General features: G+C 37.8%; 1 protein-coding gene and 1 pseudogene across 1 annotated transcript; one reads left to right on the top strand and one right to left on the bottom strand.

Annotated features, from left to right (window-relative positions):
* Positions 1 to 11106: 11106 nt before the first annotated feature.
* On the top strand, positions 11107 to 12498 carry LOC148778221 (COMM domain-containing protein 8 pseudogene; annotated as a pseudogene).
* An 8158-nt stretch (positions 12499 to 20656) lies between these two features.
* On the bottom strand, positions 20657 to 21598 carry LOC129541201 (olfactory receptor 10K1). Its single transcript, XM_055402934.2, has one exon. The coding sequence runs from the start codon at positions 21596 to 21598 to the stop codon at positions 20657 to 20659; it is 942 nt and encodes a 313-aa protein (XP_055258909.2).
* Positions 21599 to 22146: the final 548 nt, after the last annotated feature.

Genomic DNA, 22146 nt, shown 5'->3' with positions numbered 1-22146 from the left:
AACAGCAAAATGTCTACGTTTTTTGTTCTTTTGCTTGGACAAAGGTCTAGTAAAATTTTGAAGTGGGACTTTTGAATTACCTCTTCTGTTGTTTGTTTTTGTTGGTTTTAGTCGTGAAGGCTTATCTCTTTTGCAACCACATAGACTGTAGTTCACCAGGTTCCTCCATCCATGGGATTTCCCATGCAAGCATACTGGCATGGGTTGCCATTTCCTTCTCCAGGGGAACTTCCCAACCTAGGGATAGAACCCACATCTCCTGTATTGACCACCAAGGAAGCCTTATCTGTAAACTTTATAAACAGGAAGCACACACTGTGATTTTGACCAGAACAAATACTTGTGTATTATTCCTCCTGGGATATAATCTCTACTTTTCCAACTTCCTAGTCTCCTTTCTTTAAGTATTTTCTCTTTCATAGAGTCATCCTCAGAAAAAACAGTGACTAGCTATCCAAAGAAAGATGGAGCTTCTGAAAGGAAAGAAAATCCACATTATTCAATGACTATTCCATGACCCTCCCTTCCAACTGCTTCAACATATCACATAATTTTTCAAACTCATCCTCAGAACTTGTGTGGCAACTGAAGTTGGAAAATAAATTTACTTTGGAAAATGTTGGCTGTAATTAACCCAGCCTGGGATACTGGATAAAATATTGATATTTGGTAAATTGAGAAAATGCTTTAAATATAGCTATTGATTTATTCATTTGACAAATACTTATGGAGTTTCTGTAACATGTCAGGTACTATGCTAAGAACTGTGGGTAAACAAAAGAAGAAATGAAAAGTTCCTTGGTTACAAGTAGCTTACAGTCTATTGGAGATTAGAGTAGAACATGAAGCACCGTGAAATGAATATGGGAATTCTGTAGAGGGGAAAGTTTTGTTACTTACAGTCTGAGATCGCTGCATGGCAGAGAGATGACGGTTGAAATGAGTTAGGGAATTTATTTTGAATTTAGATGTGCAGACTTGGATAGGAAAGAAAATAAAGGCGCTTCAGATCACTACATTACATTATATATTTTACAAAAGAAACATAGGGAGGCTGCTGCCACAGTCCTTGGGGTATGCAGGCAAATAAGTGGTATTGCTGGGTTTTGTTTGTAATTTGGAGAGGGGGGTATTTTGTGTTCAAAGAAACCTTGGAAAAAAATGAAAAGATGGAAAAGAACATATAGGATATTTAAACTGCCTTCTCAAAAAGTAGAAAAAGAAAGCTGATTTTTCATTATTTTGTTTCATCACCTACACAGTAAAGCCAATTTCTTAAGTTGATTAAAAAAGCAACTAATTTTATCCTCTATCAACATTTGCAACCTAAATCTTAATAACACAGAACTTGCATTAAAATGCACACAATTTTCCATACATGCTTTTATATTTCAAGACTTCACAGAAAGGGGGAGAGGGAAATCTCAGCCTTGAATATCTTTTAATTTTCATCTGTGACCCACTCATTCTTCATGCTTTTTACAGGCACCAGTTATTGAACTTTCTCTAATCTGTCTAGGGAGAATTTGTTGTTTCTAGTGTAACCAAAGCTTAGTATATTTAGAGGTTGATTCATGTGTCTTTATTTTCTCCTGATTGTCTCTCCAATAGAATAGACAACCTCAAGGATAAATTCCACAACATATGCCATGTGCATCATCAAAACATAATCTATGTTTAAATATATGGAATATGTGAAATACAAAGACTTGATGAATAAATAGTTCATTGATGAATTATTGATAATAATGATCTCAGTTAGTTTACTTTATAACAGCTTGGCCCCCCTTGGTACTATCATGTGTAAAATGATAGTAAAATTACTTTGTGTTTCCATATGTTCCATATTCCATTTAAATTTGTCATCTTTCTTTCTTATATTGCATGAAATATGAAAATTTCATGAAAAATTCAAAACTTATCCTGCAGCCTTACCTTCTTCTTACTGTGGTCTTTATTTTTATTCTTACATTTTTCAGCATCTAATTGCCCTGTTGATAATTTGACCACATTTTCTATTTTCCAATACTAACAACTAGGGGGAAACAGAACAGTAGCTCCATGAAAAACCCTACAGTTTAAAGAGTTTGACATAAAAACAAATGATGAGATTATCACTGCTCTTCTCAATAAGAAAATAAAAGTTCCTAAATAAAAATAAAATGTACATATTATTTCAAATCAGAGTTTAATGACCAGTGACATGCTGATGTCTTTACTTTCAGACACATCTTGGAAAGTCTATGAAATTTTCTGGTGAAATTTCACAAAATTATCTTCCCTATCATAATGTCCCAGGGCTCTTTTTTCATTTTCTACAAACTCTAGACCAGTATAAGAGAGCTATATACGTTGTTCAACCCAAAAATTTCAACTGTGCCTTGGATAGTTTGTGTGTGTCCTCAATGAGAATGACAATGATCTTTCCTTTTAACATCAGCAATGACCTCAATGATTTGTTTGTTATTGAGATCTCTATCTCCATAGGGAGCTAATTAGCACATTCTGTCCAATACTTATCCATAATATCCCCAGTTAGCAAGTAGAACTATAGTAATACACTATGAGAATTAATTGGTCAAAGACAAGGCCCTTTCTAACACATTGTGGAGATTACTTGGTCTCCTCTTAGAAATTCTCTGGGGACTTATTAGACCGTTAAAGGTTTTCTTGGTCTTATTTGTTAAAACATAGCAGAGCTATTTCCTGTGAGTATCCCTACCTAATGGCTAAATTTTTGTACTCAATCTGGCAAAAAGTATTCACTTCATATTCTCTTTTCTGAAAGTTAGAAGGGGAAGAAAGACACAAAGAATAGAGAACATAATATTAGAATATCAGAGGCAACATGAGTCTTTCAGACACATGGGAAACTAATTTTTTCCTGGAATATAATGTGACCATGATTGATATTTGTTCAATAAACAAAGAAAGAAAATTTGGGTTGTAGAGTAAAATGTCACAGTGCCCTGTTACAGGTGTTAGCTGAGACTTCTTCCTTAGTCGGATTACCTTCTAATTTCATATTGCATATTTATTCTCTCTGCCAGTGAGCCCATATACTTTGGGCTAGAAATGGGAAAATAATGTACTAGATACTCAAAGATGTCTCTCTTAGGGACTCATGTGACCTAATCTTGTATAAGTTACATGAGAGATGCTACAGGGATGGAAAAGGAGGAGGAAATTCCAAGGTATTAAATAAGAATTTGATGACTAGGATTTAGTGACTTTACTGTCCTTCAGTTATGTCATAGATTTGGACCATGGCTAGACTTTCAGGAAATCCTTTAGTGAAAAAGTTCATCAGCAGTCTATACCCTTCCACTGAATCTGGGTAGGCCAAATGACTACTTAAATCAATAGACTATAGCAAACGTGATGGTATAGTGGTTTACAAACTTTGATCTCTAGAATTTGCCAGTTTCTACTTCCTAACTCAGAATATCAACTTTTGTTCCCTGGACAGCACTTTTTAAATGAAACATAGCTGATATTAGGCTAGTTTCAAGTATACAACATAGTGATTCAATTTTGTCATGGATTATACTCTCTTTACGATTATTGTAAAATATTGGCTATATTCCTTCTGTTTACAGTATATATTGGTGGCTCAGATGGTAAAGAATCTGCCCACAATGCAGGAGACCTGGGTTTGATCCCTGGGTCAGGAAGATCCCCTGGAGAAGTGAATGTCAACTCACTCCAGTATTTTTGCCTGGATAATTTAATGGACAGAGTAGCCTAGCAGGCTGCAGACCATGGGAAAGCAGAGTTGGACACAACTGAGAGACTAACTCACACGCACACAACATATATATATATACTGGCAGTTCATTTGTTTTATACATAGTAAATTGTATCTCTTAATCTTCTATCTCCATCTTTCCCATTCCACCTTCCCTCCTCCATTGGTATCTACTGGATTGTTCACTATATCTGTGAATTCTTTTTTTTTTTTCAGACTCTGCATATAAATGCAGCATACAATATTTGTCTTTGTCTGTCTAATTTCATTAAGAATAATGCCTTCCAAGTTCATTCAAATTATTGCAAATGGCAAAATTTCATGCTTTCCATGCCTGAGTAACATTCCATTGTATATGTGTGTATATATATGTGTATATATATACACACACTCACTAACACTATATATTCACTCACTAACAGTGAGTCTAGAGAGAAAGAGACAGAGAGAGAGAGAGATTCTGTACCTTGGCTATTATAAATAAAGCTACTATGAACATTAGGGTACATGTATCTTTTTAAATTACTGTTAAAAAATCATTTACTTTAGATATAAGTTGAGTGGAATTACTAGATCATGTGGTAGTTCTATTTTAAGGTTTTTTGATTAAACACAATGGTGTTTTCCATAGTGGCTGTACCAGTTTAGATTCTCATAAACAGTGTGCTAGGTTTCTCTTTTTCCCTTATACTTGCCAACATTTGTTATTCATAGACTTTTTGATGATAGTAATTCTGACATTGTGGTTTAGATTTGCATTTATCTGTTAGTGATATTGAGCATACTTTCATGTGTCTCTCATCTGTATGTCTTCTTTGGAAAACCGTCTATTCAGATCTTCTACTCATTTTTTAATCTTTTTTATATTGAGTTGTATGAGCTATTTATATATTTTGAATACTAGCCCCTTACCAGTCACATCATTTGCATATATTTTCTCCTATTCAGCAGGAAAAACATTTTGTCACTGGTTTCCCTTTGTTTAATTGGGTCCATTTGCTTATTTTTGCTTTTGTTCCATATGGGGTAGGAGACATTAAAAAAATTGTTATGATTTCTGTCAAAGCATATTCTGCTTATATTTTTTTTTATTTTTTATTAATTAGAGGATAATTGCTTTTCAGTATTGTGTTGGCCTCTGCCACCCGTCAACATGAATCATCCACAGGAATAAGTATGTTCTCTCCCTCCTGAAACCCCTCCTCTTTCCCACCACATCCCACCCCTCTAGCTTGTCACAGAGCACTGAGCTGAGATCACCATGTTACACAGCAAATTCCCATTTGCTATCTATTTTACATATGGTAATGTATATGTTTCCATGGTATCCTCTCAATTTGTCCCACATTTTCCTTCCCCCACTGTGCCCACAAGTCTGTTATCTATGTCTGCATCTCCATTACTGCCCTGCAAATAGGTTCATCAATACTATCTTTTTAGATTCTATACACATGTGCTAATATGCTATATTTGTCTTTCTCCTTCTGACTCATTTCATTTTCTATAATAGACTCAGGTTCATCCACCTCATTAGGACTGATTCAAATGCATTTGTCTTATTGCTGGGCAATATTCCATTGTATATGTGTACCACAGTTTCTGTATCCATTCACTGTTGATGGATGTGTCTCTTTCAATTATGGTTTTCTCATGTTATATGCCCAGTAGTGGGACTACTGAGTCATATGGTAGTTCTGTTTATTTAATTTATAGGCAGAGTACATCATGCAAAATGTGGGACTAGATGAAACACAAACTGGAGTCAGGATTGCTGGGAAAAATATCAACAACCTCAGATATGCAGATGATACCACATTAAGAGCAGAAAGCAAAGAGAAATTAAAGAGCCTCCTGATGAAGGTGAAAGAGGAGAGTGAAAAAACCGGCTTAAAACTCAGCATTTAAAAAGCTAAGATAGTAGCATCTGGTCCCATCACTTCATGACAAATGGATGAGAAAGCAATAGAAACAGTGACAGATTTCATTTTCTTGGTTAAGTCACTACAGACAGTGACTGAAGCCATGGAATTAAAAGACACTTGCTCCTTGAAAGAAAAGATATGAAAACCTATACAGCATATTACAAAAAAATAGAGACATCACTTTGCTAACAGAAGTCTGTATGGTTAAAGCTATGGCTTTTCCAGTAGTCATGTATGGACATGAGAACTGCACCATAAAGAAGGCTGAGTGCTGAATAATTGATACTTTCAAATTGTGGTGCTGGAAAATACTCTTGAGAGTCCTTTAGACAGCAAGGAGATCAACCCAGTCAATCCTAAAAGAAATTCAGTTCAGTTCAGTTCAGTTCAGTTCAGTCGCTCAGTAGTGTCCAACTATCTGCGACCCCATGAATCACAGCATGCCAGGCCTCCCTGTCCATCACCAACTCCCGGAGTTCACTCAAACTCATGTCCATAGAGTCGGTGATGCCATCCAGCCATCTCATTCTCCGTCGTCCCCTTCTCCTCCCGCCCCCAACCTTTCCCAGCATCAGAGTCTTTTCCAGTGAGTCAACTCGTCCCATGAGGTGGTCAAGGTATTGCAGTTTCAGCTTTAGCATCAGTCCTTCCAATGAACACCCAGGATTGATCTCCTTTAGAATGAACTGGTTGAATCTCCTTGCAGTCCAAGGGACTCTCAAGGGTCTTCTCCAGCACCACAGTTCAAAAGCATCAATTCTTTGGCGATCAGCTTTCTTCACAGTCCAACTCTCACATCCATACATGATCACGGGAAAAACCATAGCCTTGATTATCCTGAATATTCATTGGAAGGACTGATGCTGAAGCTAAAGCTCCAATACTTTGGCCATCTGATGGGAAGAAGTGACTCATTGGAAAAGACCCAGATGCTGGGAAATATTGAGAGCAAGAGGAGAAGGGGACAAAGAGAATGAGATGGTTGGATGGCATCACTGACTCAATGGGCATGAGTTTGGGCAAACTCAGGAAGATAGTGAAGGACAGGGAAGCCTGTCATGCTACAGTTCATAGGGTCACAAAGAGTCAGACACGACTTAGTGACTGAACAAAAACAAATGGTAGTTCTATTCCTAGATTTTTGAAGACTGTCCATACTGTTCTCCATAGTGGCTGTATCAATTTACATTCCCATCAACAGTGCAAGAGGGTTTGCTTTTCTCCATACCCTCTCCAGCATTTGTTGTTTGTAGCTTTTTTAAATGATGGCCATTCTGACCAGTGTGAAGTGATACTTCATTGCAGTTTTTATTTGTATCTAATAATGAGCCATGTTGAGCATCTTCTCATGTGTTTGCTGGTCATATATCTGTCTTCTTTGGAGAAATGTCTTGTTTAGATCTTCCAACCATTTCTTAATTGGGTTGTTAGTTTTTCAACCCAATTAATGAGCTCAAGTAGCTCACTGATAGGCATAAGTTACTTGAATATTTTGAAGATTAATCCTGTCAGTTGTTTCAGTTCAGTTCAGTTCAGTTCAGTCGCTCAGTCGTGTCCGACTCTCCGCGACCCCATGAATCACAGCACGCCAGGCCTCCCTGTCCATCACCAACTCCCGGAGTACACTCAAACTCATGTCCACAGAGTCAGTGATGCCATCCAGCCATCTCATTCTCCGTCGTCCCCTTCTCCTCCCGCCCCCAACCTTTCCCAGCATCAGAGTCTTTTCCAGTGAGTCAACGCGTCGCATGAGGTGGCCAAAGTATTGCAGTTTCAACTTCAGCATCAGTCCTTCCAATGAGCACCCAGGATTGATCTCCTTTAGAATGGACTGGTTGGATCTCCTTGAAGTCCAAGGGACTCTCAAGAGTCTTCTCCAACACCACAGTTCAAAAGCATCAATTCTTTGGCTATCAGCTTTCTTCAGAGTCCAACTCTCACATCCATACATGACCACGGGAAAAACCATAGCCTTGACTAGACGGACCTTTCTTGGCAAAGTAATGTCTCTGCTTTTCAATATACTATCAAGGTTGGTCATAACTTTCCTTCCAAGGAGCAAGCGTCTTTTAATTTCATGGCTGCAATCAGCATCTGCAGTGATTTTGGAGCCCCCCAAAATAAAGTCTGACACTGTTTCCACTGTTTTTCCATCTATTTCCCATGAAGTGATGGGACCAGATACCATGATCTTTGTTCTCTGAATGTTGAGCTTCAAGCCAACCTTTTCACTCTCCTCTTTCACTTTCATCAAGAGGCTTTTGAGTTCCTCTTCACTTTCTACCATAACGGTAGTGTCATCTGCATATCTGAGGTTATTGATATTTCTCCCAGCAATCTTGATTCCAGCTTGTGCTTCTTCCAGCCCAGCGTTCCTCATGATGTACTCTGCCTATAAGTTAAATAAGCAGGGTGACAATATACAGCCTTGACGTACTCCTTTTCCTATTTGGAACTAGTCTGTTGTTCCATGTCCAGTTCTGACTGTTGCTTCCTGACTTGCATACAGGTTTCTCAAGAGGCAGGTCAGGTGGTCTGGTATTCCCATCTCTTTCAGAATCTTCCACAGTTTGTTGTGATCCACACAGTCAAAGGCTTTGGCATAGTCAATGAAGCAGAAACAGATGTTTTTCTGGAACTCTCTTGCTTTCTCCATGATCCAGCTGATGTGGCAATGTGATCTCTGGTTCCTCTGCCTTTTCTAAAACCTTCTTGAACATCTGGAAGTTCACGGTTCACATACTGCTGAAGCCTGGCTTGTAGAATTTTGAGCATGACTTTACTAGCGTGTGAGATGAGTGCAATTGTGCGGTCGTTTGAGCATTCTTTGGCATTGCCTTTCTTTGGGATTGGAATGAAGACTGACCTTTTCCAGTCCTGTGGCCACTGCTGAGTTTTCCAAATTTGCTGGCATATTGAGTGTAGCGCTTTCACAGCATCATCTTTCAGGAATTGAAATAGCTCAACTGGAATTCCATCACCTCCACTAGCTTTGTTCGTACTGATGCTTTCTAAGGCCCACTTGACTTCACATTCCAAGATGTCTGGCTCTAGGTCACTGATCACGTTATCGTGACTATCTTGGTCGTGAAGATCTCTTTTGTACAGTTCTTCTGTGTATTCTTGCCACCTCTTCTTAATCTCTTCTGCTTTTGTTAGGTCGATACCATTTCTGTCCTTTATCGAGCCCATCTTTGCATGAAATGTTCCCTTGGAATCTCTAATTTTCTTGAAGAGATCTCTTGTTTTTCCTATTCTGTTGTTTTCCTCTATTTCTTTGCATTGATCACTGAGGAAGGCTGTCTTATCTCTCCTTGCTATTCTTTGGAACTCTGCATTCAGATGTTTAGTGGTTTAGTTTGCAATTATTTTTCCCATTCTGAGAGTTGTCTTTTAATCTTGTTTATTTTTTCCTTTGCTTTGTGAAAGTTTTACATTTGATTAAGTCTCATTTGTTTACTTTTGGTTTTATTTCCATTACTCTAGAAGGGGAGTCAAAGAGGATCTTGCTGTGATGTACTGGCTATGCTTTCCCCTACGAGCTCTATAGTCTGGCCTTACATTTAAAGCTTTAATCCATTTTGAATTTATTTTTGTGTATGGTGTCAGAAAGCGTTCTGGTTTCATTGTTTTACATTTTCCCTTTTGTTCCCTATGGAACAGGGAGACATAAAAAGACAAAAATTGTTATGATTTCTGTCAAAGTATGTCCTGATTTTTTTTTTCTAGACGTTTTATAGCTTCCAGTCTTGCATTTAGATTTTTAATAAATTTTGAATTTATTTTCATATGGTGTAAGAAAATGTTTTAATCTTTTTCCTTAACATGTAGCTAGTTTTCCACTTTTCTCAAAACTATTAATTGAAGAGACTCTCTTTTCTCCAGTGCATATTCTTGCTTTGTTTGTTATAGATTAACTGATCATAGGTATATGGGTATATTTCAAAACAGCACATACTGTTTTAATGACTATAATTTTGTAATATGATTTAAAGTCAGGAGTGTGATACCTCCAGCTTTGTTCTTTCATCTCAAAATTGCTTTGGCTATTGAGGGTCTTATATGGGTTAACATAAATTTTAGGATTATTTCTTCTACTTCTGTGAAAATATTTTGCTAAGAGTTGTACTGACTCTATATAATGCTTTCAGTAGTAAGGACATTTTAACAATATTGATTCTTCTAATCTATAAAAACAGGATATATTTTCATTTTTTTGTATCATCTTCAATTCCCTTCATTGTTTACAGTATTCAGAGTACAGGTCTTTCACATTTTGGTTAAATTTATTTCTAGGTATTTTATTCTTTTTGATATGATTTTAAATAGAATTGTTTTCTTGCTTTTCCCTTCTGACAGTTCATTATTGGTGTATATAAAAACAACAGATTTCAGTGAATTAATCTTGCATCCTGCACCTTTACTAAATTTATTTATTAAATCTAATATTTTTATGGAAACTTTAGCATTTCCTATTGGACAAGGAAATGGCAACCCACTCCAGTGTTCTTGCCGGGAGAATCCCAGGGATGGGGGAGCCTGGTGGGCTTCCGTCTATGGGGTCACACAGAGTCGGACACAACTGAAGTGACTTAGCAGTAGCAGCATTTCCTATATTTAGTATCATGTCAACTGCAAATAGTGACAATTTACCTCTTATCTCCTAATTTGGATGACTTATATTTCTTGTTATTATTTGCTGTGGCTACAACTTTCAACATTATGTAAACAGAAGTGTTAAGAATGGATATCCTGGTCTTGTTCCTGATTTTAGAGGAAAAGATTTTAGCTTTTCACCACTGAGTATCATGTTAGCTGTGGTTTTGTCATAAATGGGGTTTATTATGTTAAGATATACTCTCTCTATACCAATGTTGATGAGAGTTTTTATCATGAATAAATATTAAATTTTTTCCACCCCTTTTGCTGCATCTACCGAGATCATCATGCAGTTTTTGTCCTTTAGTTTTGTTAATATACTGTGTAACATTGATGAATTTGCAGATATTGAACCATCCTGTAAATCCCACTTGATCATGGTGTACGAGTCAGTTTATATATTTTTGAATTAGGTTTACTAAATTTTGTTGGGGATTTTTGTCTCTACCTTCATCAGAAATATTGGATTATAATTTTATTTCTGGTTTTGGTATCAGGATAAGGGGGGTCTTGAATAATATATAAAATTGGGGGTATTTCCACCTTTTCAATTTGGGGGAATAATTTGATAATAAACATCAGTTCTTCTTATTGTGTTTGATAGAATTTGCCCTGTGAATTTATGCTGTCCTGGACTTCTGTTTGCTGGGAGGTTTTCTTTCTTTTTAAAATTACAAATTTAATTTTACTTCTAATGATAAGTTTGTTTAGACTGTATATTTCTTTCTGAATCAGTATTAAGAAATGTATATTTTGAGCCCCTAGCTTCTTGCAGGGATGGAGCCGGAAGAGGGGACACCCTTGTGGCGGCTGCAGAAGCTTCCCGCAGATCGGGGCTTGCAGCTTCTTCACAAAATAATTGATGGCATTTGTGGCCGAACTTATCCTCTCTACCAGGATTATCACAGTGTTTGGGATTCAGCAGAATGGATGCACGTTCTAGAAGACATTACCACCTTTTTCAAAGCTGTAGTTGGTAAAAATTTATCTGATGAAGAGATATCTCAACAGTTGAAACAGTTGAATTCATCTCATCAAGAAGCTATCATGAAATGCTTAAAAAGTAGGAAATATGAAATCAAGAAGACTCTGTTGGAAGAAATAGTTGATATTTCCTCTGCACAACTACAGGATTTTGATTGGCAGATAAAGCTTTCACTTTCTAGTGACAAGATTGCTTCATTACAAATGCCACTTTTAAACCTTCATCTAGATGTAAAAGAAAATGGTGAAGTCAAGCCATATTCTGTTGAAATGAGTAAAGAAGAGCTGCAGAATCTAATAGATTCCTTGGAAGCAGCTAATAAGGTGGTTCTGCAGTTGAAATAACTGGAAGTGATGAATACCAACATTATCAGATTCCACTGGTACAACTGATGCACAGAGAGAATACCATGTGTTCAGAAAATCTGAGTGGCCAGCTGAGAAAGCAGCAGTGTTGAGATTAGAAAGACAACCGTTTATCAGCATCCCTAAAGAAAAGGAAATTATATGGTTGACAGGAAATGCATAAAAACATGAAAAATGAAAAGGCTGTAAACACAGTTTATATTTTCATAATGACTGTTTTGCTTCATTTATTAAATATTTGAAAAGGCTTTATAGATACAGTTTTATGGTAAGCTAAAAATAGACTCTAAAGTAATGTAAACATACAAGCAAAAATATACTTGAATATTGCTTAAAGAACTATGTGAATAGCAACGTTTATTATGGATATATTTGGTGGTTCACTTGTGATTTTTTTTAAAATAATTTTTAAAGAATGTATAAGCTGCATCTAACTCAGGAGATTCCATGCTTTTCTCATATTTCAAAGGAAAAGTTATAAAATGTAAAATTTTATAGAGAAGCTCTCCAGACTTGAACTGGAAGGAAAAAAAAAAACTAAATCTGGGTGAACAATTTTGTATTGTAAATTCTAGGAACTAAAATATTATATTCGAGCATAGATAGAAACAACACTGTTACTTACTTTTGCATTTCTGTCTGTTCAGGAAACTATGCTCTGATAAAAAGAATATGTGTCACTGTATAGTGTATACCTTATTATTCCAATATCTGCTAAGACTATATAGGTCCCTGTTTATTGTAAATTCTTAATTTGTTGTAAACTTAATGAAGTTCTGGATGTTAACAGCTTCATTGGAAAGCAAACCATTTTTAATTTCAGTGACCTTTAGAAACAAGCATTCTGAGCAAATAAAAATATATTATCTTTGAAAAAATAAAAAAAAAAGAAATGTATATTTTTAGAAATTCATACAGTTCTTCTAGGTTAGCACATTTGATGGCATATAATTTTTTGTAGTAGTCTCATGATTTTCTTTTTTTCATATCTCTGTACTATTGGTTGCTATTTCTCTTATTCCATCTTTGATTTTGTTTATTTTGATCTTATCTCTTTTAAGTTATTGAGCTTGGTGTATGAATTTTTTTGTAATCTTTTTAAAAAAAAGTTTTTGTTTCATTTATCTTTTTTATTGTTTGTTGATCTCTAATTTATTTTCTCTCTTCTCTTTATTTTCCCTCATTCTAATATGGCTTTGCTTGTTCTTCTTTTTCTAATTCCTTTAAATAGTGTGTTACATAGTTTATTTGATATTTATATTCTTTCTTGAGGTAGGCCTGTATCACTATAAACTTTCTTCTTAAAATTGCTATTGTTACATCTCTTTTTGGAAGGTATGCTTTATTTTCATTTGTCTTGAGATATTTCTGATTTCTTATTTGAAGAAAAAATATTTTTTTTTCATTGACCTATTGGTTTTCAGTAACTTGTTTTGTCTCTAAATGTTTTTTTTTTTTTCTCATTTTTCTTACCATAATTTATATCTAGTATCATACTGTTATGACAAGAAAAAAATTCTTGGTATAATTTCTGTTCCCTTAAATTTGTTAAGACTTTTTTTGTGGTAGCATTTTATCTATCCTGGAAAATGTTCCCTGTGCACTTGGGGGGAGGGAAATATATATATATATATATATATATATATATATATATATATATATACACTGATGTTTTTGGATAGAACAGCCTGTATACTTCTAGAATATTCCATTGATTTGGCATTAATAAGGGCATGGGCTGATAAGCACCAGTCAGAATTCTGGACCACTTCTAACCTTCGGCTCCCATGGATGCCAATAATGGCTGCCAGCACTCAGTTTGAATGTTGTGCTTATCTGAGCAGACTCTGTCTCCTGAAACTGGACTCTCCCCAGCTGCAGCACCTTCACCCTAGTGTGGAGCTGTGTCACAGAGAAAGAGGGACCAGAAAGGGGATAGAGTGAGCACTGGGATGCTTGTGGAAATCTGGCCACAGTTCTGGGCAGTTTCAATCTGTTTCTTCCACTTTGTTTGGTGTGTAAGAAAGCATGTGCGTGTGCTTCATGAATAGGGCCTAGGTTCTACAACCCTGATGTCAGTCCCACTGCTTTTCAAACCAGCTAATGACCTAGACTTTCTGGTGTCAGATCTCAGGAAAGTGGCAAGCAACATATGGTTTCAACTGCTTGCTCTAAGTCTGTGTAATTTCCCTCCTTTCCTCTGTCCCCTCTCAGAGGTGCATGGCCCAACCTGATCATTCTCTTCCCTTCCAACCCAACCCTGTATGGTTCTTCCTTATAGTCTTATTTATGTAAGAGTCTTTCCACTAGTCTACAGTTTGTTTTCACTAAGAATTGTTCCACAGGAACCTGTATTTTTAATGCATGGGTGGAGCAAAGTGAACTTTTTTCCCTCCTACTCTGTCATCTCCTTTATAATTTTTATTTATTCATTTAATTTTTAATTGGATGATAATTGTACAATGTTCTGTTGGTTTCTGCCATAAAACATGAATCAGTCATAACTATATATATATATAGTTATGCACATATATAACCCCTTCCTCTTCAGCCTCCCTCTCACTTCCCCATCCCACCCCTCTAGGTCAACACAGAGTGCCAAGTTTGGCTCCCTGTGTTATACAGCAGCTTCTCAGATGGCTCAGATGGCAAAGAATCTGCTTGCAATGCAGGAGACCTGGGTTCAGTCCCTGGGTCAAGAAGGTCCCCAGAGAAGAGAATGGATACCCAGTCCAGTATTCTTGCCTCAAGAATTCCGTGGAGAGAAGACCCTGGTGGGCTATGGTCCATGGGGTCCATGACTGAACGACTAACATATTAGTTATCTATTTTATGCATGGTGGTGTATATATTTCAAAGCTACTTTCTCAGTTCATCCCACCCTCTTCTTGCCCCTCTGTGTCCAAGTCTATTCTCTTTGTCTGTGTATCCATTCTTTCCCTACAATTAGGTTTATCAATACCATTTTTTAAGGTTTCATATATATACTATATTTGTTTTCTTTGACTTACTTCACTCTGTGTAACAGACTTTAGGTTCATCTACCTCACTACCAATGACTGAAATCCACTCCTTTTTATGGCTAATATTGTGTTGTATAAATGTACCATAACTTTGTCATCTCTTCATTTGTCTATGGACTTCTAGGTTATTTCCATGTCCTGGCTATTGTAAATAGTGCTGTGATGAACACTGGGGTAATTGTGTCTTTTTCAATTATGGTTTCTCAAGGTATATGCCCCGTAGTGGGCTTGCTGGGTCATACAGTAGTAGCTTTAATCTTAGTTTTTTAAGGAATCTCCATATTGTTCTCCATAGTGGCTCTATCACTAGACATTCCCATGAACAATGCAGGAGGGTTCCTTTTTATTCAAATCCTCTCCAAAAATTATTGTTTGCAGATTTTTTGATGATGGCCATCCCTGGGTGGGGAAGATCCCCTGGAGGAGGGAATGACAACCCACTCCAGTATTCTTGCCTGGAGAATCCCATGGACGGAGGAACCCAGTGGGCTATAGTCTACAGGGTTACAAAGAGTCAGACACAACTTAATTGACTTACCATGGCACATTCTGACTGGTATAGGTGGTACCTCACTATAGTTTTAATTTACAGTTCTCTAATAATTAGTAATGCTGAGCATCTTTTCATGTGTTTTTTTTTTTTTTGGCCATCGGGGCGGGAGGAGAAGGGGACGACGGAGAATGAGATGGCTGGATGGCATCACCGACTCTGTGGACATGAATTTGAGTGTACTCCGGGGGTTGGTGATGGACAGGGAGGCCTGGCGTGCTGTGATTCATGGGGTCGCGGAGAGTCAGACACGACTGAGCGACTGAACTGAACTGAACTGAATGCCCTCTTTGAAGAAATATCATTTTAGGTCTTCTGCCCATTTTTTGATTGGGTTATTTGCTTTTCTGATATTGAGTTGCATGAGCTGCTTATATATTTTAGAGATTAATCCTTGGTAAGTTTCTTTGTTTGCAATTATTTTCTCCCATTCTGAGGGTTGTCTTTTCATCTTGTTTATTGTTTCCTTTGCTGTACAAAAGCTTTGAATTTTAATTAGGTCCTATTTGTTCATTTTTATTTCCATTACTCCTGGAATTGGGTCAAAGAGGATCTTGCTGAGATTTATTTCAAAAAGCGTACTGTCCATGTTTTCCTCTAAGATCTTTATAGTTTCTGGCCTTACATTTAGCTCTTTAATCCATTTTGAGTTTATTTTTGTGTATAGTGTTAGGAAGTGTTCTAATTTCAGTCTTTCACACTTAGCAGTCCATTTTTCTCAGCACCACTTATTGAAGAGGCTCTTCATTGTAAACTCTTGCCTCCTTTGTTAAAGTTTCTTATAAGTGCACGGGTTTACCTCTGGGCTTTCTATTACTCTGCTATCTTGATGTCCTTTTCTAGGTACCATGTTTTCAGCAAGCCCAAGCAGCCTTATAAAATCCTTGTAGTAAGAAACCAAGACTGAACAGCCCCAGATTTCCACACAATCAGCATTTAATATGAACTAACCAGCCACATGGACGGAGGTTCGTGACATTGTACAGGAGACAGGGACCAAGACCATCCCCATGGAAAAGAAATGCAAAAGAGCAAAATGGCTGTCTGAGGAGGCCTTACAAATAGCTGTAAAAAGAAGAGAGGCGAAAAGCAAAGGAGAAAAGGAAAGATATAAGCATCTGAATGCAGAGTTCCAAAGAATAGCAAGGAGAGATAAGAAAGCCTTCCTCAGTGATCAATGCAAAGAAATAGAGGAAAACAAGAGACCTCTTCAAGAAAATTAGAGATTCCAAGGGAACATTTCATGCAAAGATGGGCTCGATAAAGGACAGAAATGGTATGGACCTAACAGAAGCAGAAGATATTAAGAAGAGGTGGCAGGAATACACAGAAGAACTGTACAAAAAAGATCTTCACGACCAAGATAGTCACGATAATGTGATCACTGACCTAGAGCCAGACATCTTGGAATGTGAAGTCAAGTGGGCCTTAGAAAGCATCATTAGGAACAAAGCTAGTGGAGGTGATGGAATTCCAGTTGAGCTATTTCAAGTCTTGAAAGATGATGCTGTGAAAGTGCTGCACTCAATATGCCAGCAGATTTGGAAAACTCAGCAGTGGCCACAGGACTGGAAGAGGTCAGTCTTCATTCCAATCCCAAAGAAAGGCAATGCCAAAGAATGCTCAAACTACCACACAATTGCACTCATCTCACACGCTAGTAAAGTCATGCTCAAAATTCTCCAAGCCAGGCTTCAGCAGTATGTAAACCGTGAACTCCCAGATGTTCAAGCAGGTTTTAGAAAAGGCAGAGGCACCAGAGATCAAATTGCCAACATCTGCTGGATCATGGAGAAAGCAAGAGCATTCCAGAAAAACATCTATTTCTGCTTCATTGACTATGCCAAAGCCTTTGACTGTGTGGATCACAATAAACTGTGGAACATTCTGAAAGAGATGGGAATCCCAGACCACCTGACCTGCCTCTTGAGAAACCTGTATGCAGGTCAGGAAGCAACAGTTAGAACCAGTCATGGAACAACAGACTGGTTCCAAATAGGAAAAGGTGTACGTCAAGGTTGTATATTGTCACCTTGCTTATTTAACTTATATGCAGAGTACATCATGAGGAACGCTGGGCTGGAAGAAGCACAAGCTGGAATCAAGATTGCTGGGAGAAATATCAATAACCTCAGATATGCAGATGACACTACCCTTATGGCAGAAAGTGAAGAGGAACTCAAAAGCCTCTTGATGAAAGTGAAAGAGGAGAGTGAAAAGGTTGGCTTGAAGCTCAACATTCAGAAAACAAAGATCATGGCATCTGGTCCCATCACTTCATGGGAAATAGATGGAAAAACAGTGGAAAGAGTGTCAGACTTTGTTTTTTTGGGCTCCAAAATCACTGCAGATGCTGATTGCAGCCATGAAATTAAAAGACGCTTGCTCCTTGGAAGGAAAGTTATGACCAACCTTGATAGTATATTGAAAAGCAGAGACATTACTTTGCCGACCAAGGTCCGTCTAGTCAAGGCAATGGTTTTTCCCGTGGTCATGTATGGATGTGAGAGTTGGACTGTGAAGAAAGCTGATCGCCGAAGAATCGATGCTTTTGAACTGTGGTGTTGGAGAAGACTCTTGAGAGTCCCTTATACTGCAAGGAGATCCAACCAGTCCATTCTAAAGGAGATCAATCCTGGATGTTCATTGGAGGGACTGATGCTAAAGCTGAAACTCCAATACTTTGGCCACCTCATGAGACGAGTTGACTCACTGGAAAAGACTCTGATGCTGGGAAAGGTTGGGGGCGGGAGGAGAAGGGGACGACGGAGAATGAGATGGCTGGATGGCATCACCGATTCTGTGGACATGAGTTTGAGTGTACTCCAGGAGTTGGTGATGGACAGGGAGGCCTGGCGTGCTGTGATTCATGGGGTCGCGGAGAGTCGGACACGACTGAGCGACTGAACTGAACTGAACTGAACTGAACCAGCCACATAAGTGAGCAATTTTGTAAATGACCCTTCAGCCATAGTTGGGCCAACCAAGGTGACCTCACAAAGAGTAGATACAAGTTGTCACATGAAGGCCTGCCAAAACTGTGGATTTGTGTGTAAAATAAGTAACTGTTGTTATCTTAGCTAAACTTCTGGCTAGTTTGCTAAATGGTAATAAATAGCTAAAACAGAATCTGGTATCTAAAGTCAAGGTGATATTATAACTTAAAAATATGGCATTGAGTTTGTAGTTGATGGTAGGAAAATCTGTAATTGCTTTAGGTATCTATCACTGAAAAGTGTTAAGAACCTTGAGGCAACTGATGGCAAGCAGTTGAAGGACAGAGGAAGTGGTTATATAGTTTGGGACAAAAGGGGCTTTTCCGGTGGCTCAGTGATACATGCCAAGCAGGAGACACAGATTTGATCCCTGTGTCATAAAGATTCCCTGGAGAGGAAATGGTAACCTACACCAGTATTCTTGCCTGGGATATCCCATGGACAGAGGAGCTTGGAAGGCTCAGTCCATGGGGTTGCAAAGAGTCAGAAAAACAACAACAATCAAATAAAAAAACGGGGGGCATTTATGTGCTTTCTTTGTATTGTTATAGCTTGGAATACAGAAAAAAAAAATTATTAAACTCATGAGAAATTTCTAGGAAGGTGAAAGAAAATACCAGGCTTGAAAATAAAACTTTTCCTCATGCTATCCCTAATCTCTCCAGCAAAGATTCTGAAATTAAGAAATGGCTTCAAGGGAAAGATCAGATTCAAGGTACTTCAGGAAACTATTGCCTCAGAGTAAAGACCTCAAGATTGTCCCTGTAACACTGTAAGATTTCCTGTTAGAGTTGAGAAATACTTAAGTCTATGCCCAGTTAGTTTTTACTTTTAATCCCACATTATCTGAAATAGAAATTTGTAATAATTTCCTTTTTCATAGGAATCCAAATGTATGGTTTATTCTTTGAGTAATGTTATTCATATTAAGAATAAGTTTATGCATATGTCTTCATGTTACCTTATTCCATCCCTTTGTGAACAAAGGCATAATTTGCTGTAATGACCAAAAAAATGTGGTCGAGGAGTCTATTGAACAGGGCTAAGCAAAATTACTCCTATGAAAATAAAATAGAATTCTGAGATCTTGTTGGCTTAGATTTTCCACCCTTCTACTGAAGGAAAAAATCCTTTATATTTCATCTCAGAATCATTTCAATGAAAGAATATTGAAGAAAACCAAACAGTGTTGACAATGTTGTATTTATATAAAATCTGTGGCCTTCAGAAATTTCAGATTCATTATATTAAACATGACCTTGTCTACACTGTTCCCCATATAATGCCTGGAACCAAAGGGATGTTTGTAGAATACCTGGCCTGTTTTACCATCTTTTGCTGCCAAAATTGCTCAGCTTCCTTCTTGTCCCATCTTGGTGAATGTCACCTTATCCACACAGGCAGCCATGTACTTAAACATGGTTCTATCACTCCTTTTTAATATTATTCCAAGAAGAAGCAGCACATGAGAAACCATAGCAGAACACAGAATAGTGTCACTTTGAGGACCAGTAAATAATACACTAACTTCAAAGTTCATGATGAGGCACATCTGAGAAATGGATAGTAATAATGTTAGAAATAATAATGCCACAGAAGCAGTCAGGGATTAGGTGATAAATCCTTGCTAACAGGGAATTCTTGACATCATCCTCTATGGAAAGTGGAGTCACTGAAGGAATTTTCCATGCATTTTCTGGTCATTAGAAAACTCATGCTCTTCACCCTATTATTAACTTAACTCCTTTGTTTAGATTACTTGAGATACTTCATCAATTATTCAGTGTTAGTAGCTGCCTTGAAGAGAATAAATAGGTATAGCATTCAGGGTATAAATTTGGGGGCTATGACAGGATAACATTAAAATAGCATAAACATACAAAGGAAGGAAACTCCACAATAAGGTTCCAATCTCAAACAAGGAAAGGACAGAACAACCCCAAGTAAAGGCAAAGCCATTTCAATATGTAGATTGAGCTGGGAGTGGAAGAATCAGGAAACAAAAAGTTTGTCTTAGAAAGAAAGGGACCAAAGTTACCTATTGTCTTCAGGAAAGGGAGAACTGATAACAGGAGGGGTAAGAATAGATAGTTATCTTTTCTGCTGTTCTTTGAACTAGATAGCTTGGGTGCATCTTTGCTCTCATTAACTGATATATTTGTTTTTGAATGATTAATCCTTACAGGAGTGAAATAAAATGAAATTTATCCTAGAAATGAATTATATTTTCATGTCTGCATGGCCTTCTTAGAGTATTACTCATGGCAGATAGTCAGAATATCTTAACTTCTTTGAGTCCCATTCTTTTCATATGAAAAATGTCATTTAAATAAAAAAATATTTCAAAGCACATTTTACTTGGCGCATAAAAGACTTACAATTAACTGAACAGTTAAAAAACTAGCTCTTTAATTGACAGGATATGAAGTCTGAACCATTGCTCTTCGAAGAGCTGATTTGAATTCCTTATTTCTCAGACTGTAAATCATTGGATTAAACAATGGTGTGAGGATGGTATAAGACACAGATATTAGAGTGTCTTGACTTGAAGAGTAATTGGATTTGGGCCTTAAGTAGATGAAAGAGGCACAACCATAATGAACAGTTACCACAATGAGATGGGAGGCACAGGTAGAGAAGGCCTTGTATCTTCCAACAGAGGATGGGATTTTTAGAATGGCAGAGATGATGCGGATGTAGGAGACCAGGATAAGTAACAGGGGAATAACCAAGACAAACACACCAAGCACAAAGATGACCAACTGACTGAGACGAGAGTGGTGAGACGCCAGCTTGAGGACCGGAGACACGTCACAGAAGAAGTGATGGAGCTGGTTGGAGGAGTGGAAGGGCAGGTGAAATACCAGAGAGGTGGTGACCAGTGAGACAGTGAAGCCACAGGCACAGGCAGCGGCCACTAGTCCCACGCACACCCCATGCCCCATGAGCACTGTGTAGCGCAGAGGGTCACAGATGGCCACGTAGCGGTCATAACCCATGGCTGCCAGCAGGAAGGAGTGAGAGCAACCTAGAAAGAGGAAGGAAAACATCTGGATGGCACAGCCCAGAAAAGAAATGGTCTTCTTCTGGACCAGCAGATCAACCAGCATCTTAGGTACAATGATGAAGGTATAACAAGTCTCAAAACAGGAAAGGACACCAAGGAAGAAGTACATGGGGGTGTGGAGGGCCCTGTCCAGCACAATGGTGGAGATGATGATGACATTGGTGCCCAGGGTGAACAGGTAGACCAACAAGAAGACAGCAAAGAGCAGCTGCTGCAGCCTAGCCAGAGATGAGAAGCCAAGGAAGACAAATTCTCTCACCAAGGTCTCATTGACCCACCCCATCGTCATTGCAATACAGGAGAGCCAGAGCCCAAGGCCAGAATTCAGAGATGGAGACGTGCTAGGGGAACTGAGCACAAAGTCTTCAGGTGGCAGGCATCTCCAGATATTTGATGGAACTCATTGATTCCCTCCAAAAAATACCTGCCAAATAAGAATTAAGACTAACTGTGGAACAGAATAACTGACAACCAATTAACAGACTTTTTGCCAAGACCAAAAACATGTTATCTGTCTAGCTAAGGATTAAGGAATTATCTGAAATTATTTTTCCCTTGCACTTTACTTATGAATTACTGTGATTTTCTTGCTCACTACAAGTCAAAGGAAAGCAGCTCTCCAAAAGGGAAAAACATGTTGAACTTCAGCTATCTGAGCTTGATCAGAAAGTAGAATAAAGAATGAGATGTTTAGACATAGTATGTGAACTTTAGATAACCAACCACAAAATGGGAAGGGACAGGAAAAATTAGATGATCTCTGAGCAAAAGTGTGGGGGGATTTGTGTCATTGACAGCTCGTTATGAGATATGTGGTAAGACTGTCATATA

Source organism: Moschus berezovskii, chromosome 4, assembly GCF_049115385.1.
Source record: "Moschus berezovskii isolate FMDL1 chromosome 4, NW_MosBer_1.0, whole genome shotgun sequence".
NCBI lineage: Eukaryota > Metazoa > Chordata > Mammalia > Artiodactyla > Moschidae > Moschus > Moschus berezovskii.
This window is presented reverse-complemented; position numbering and strand designations above follow the sequence as displayed.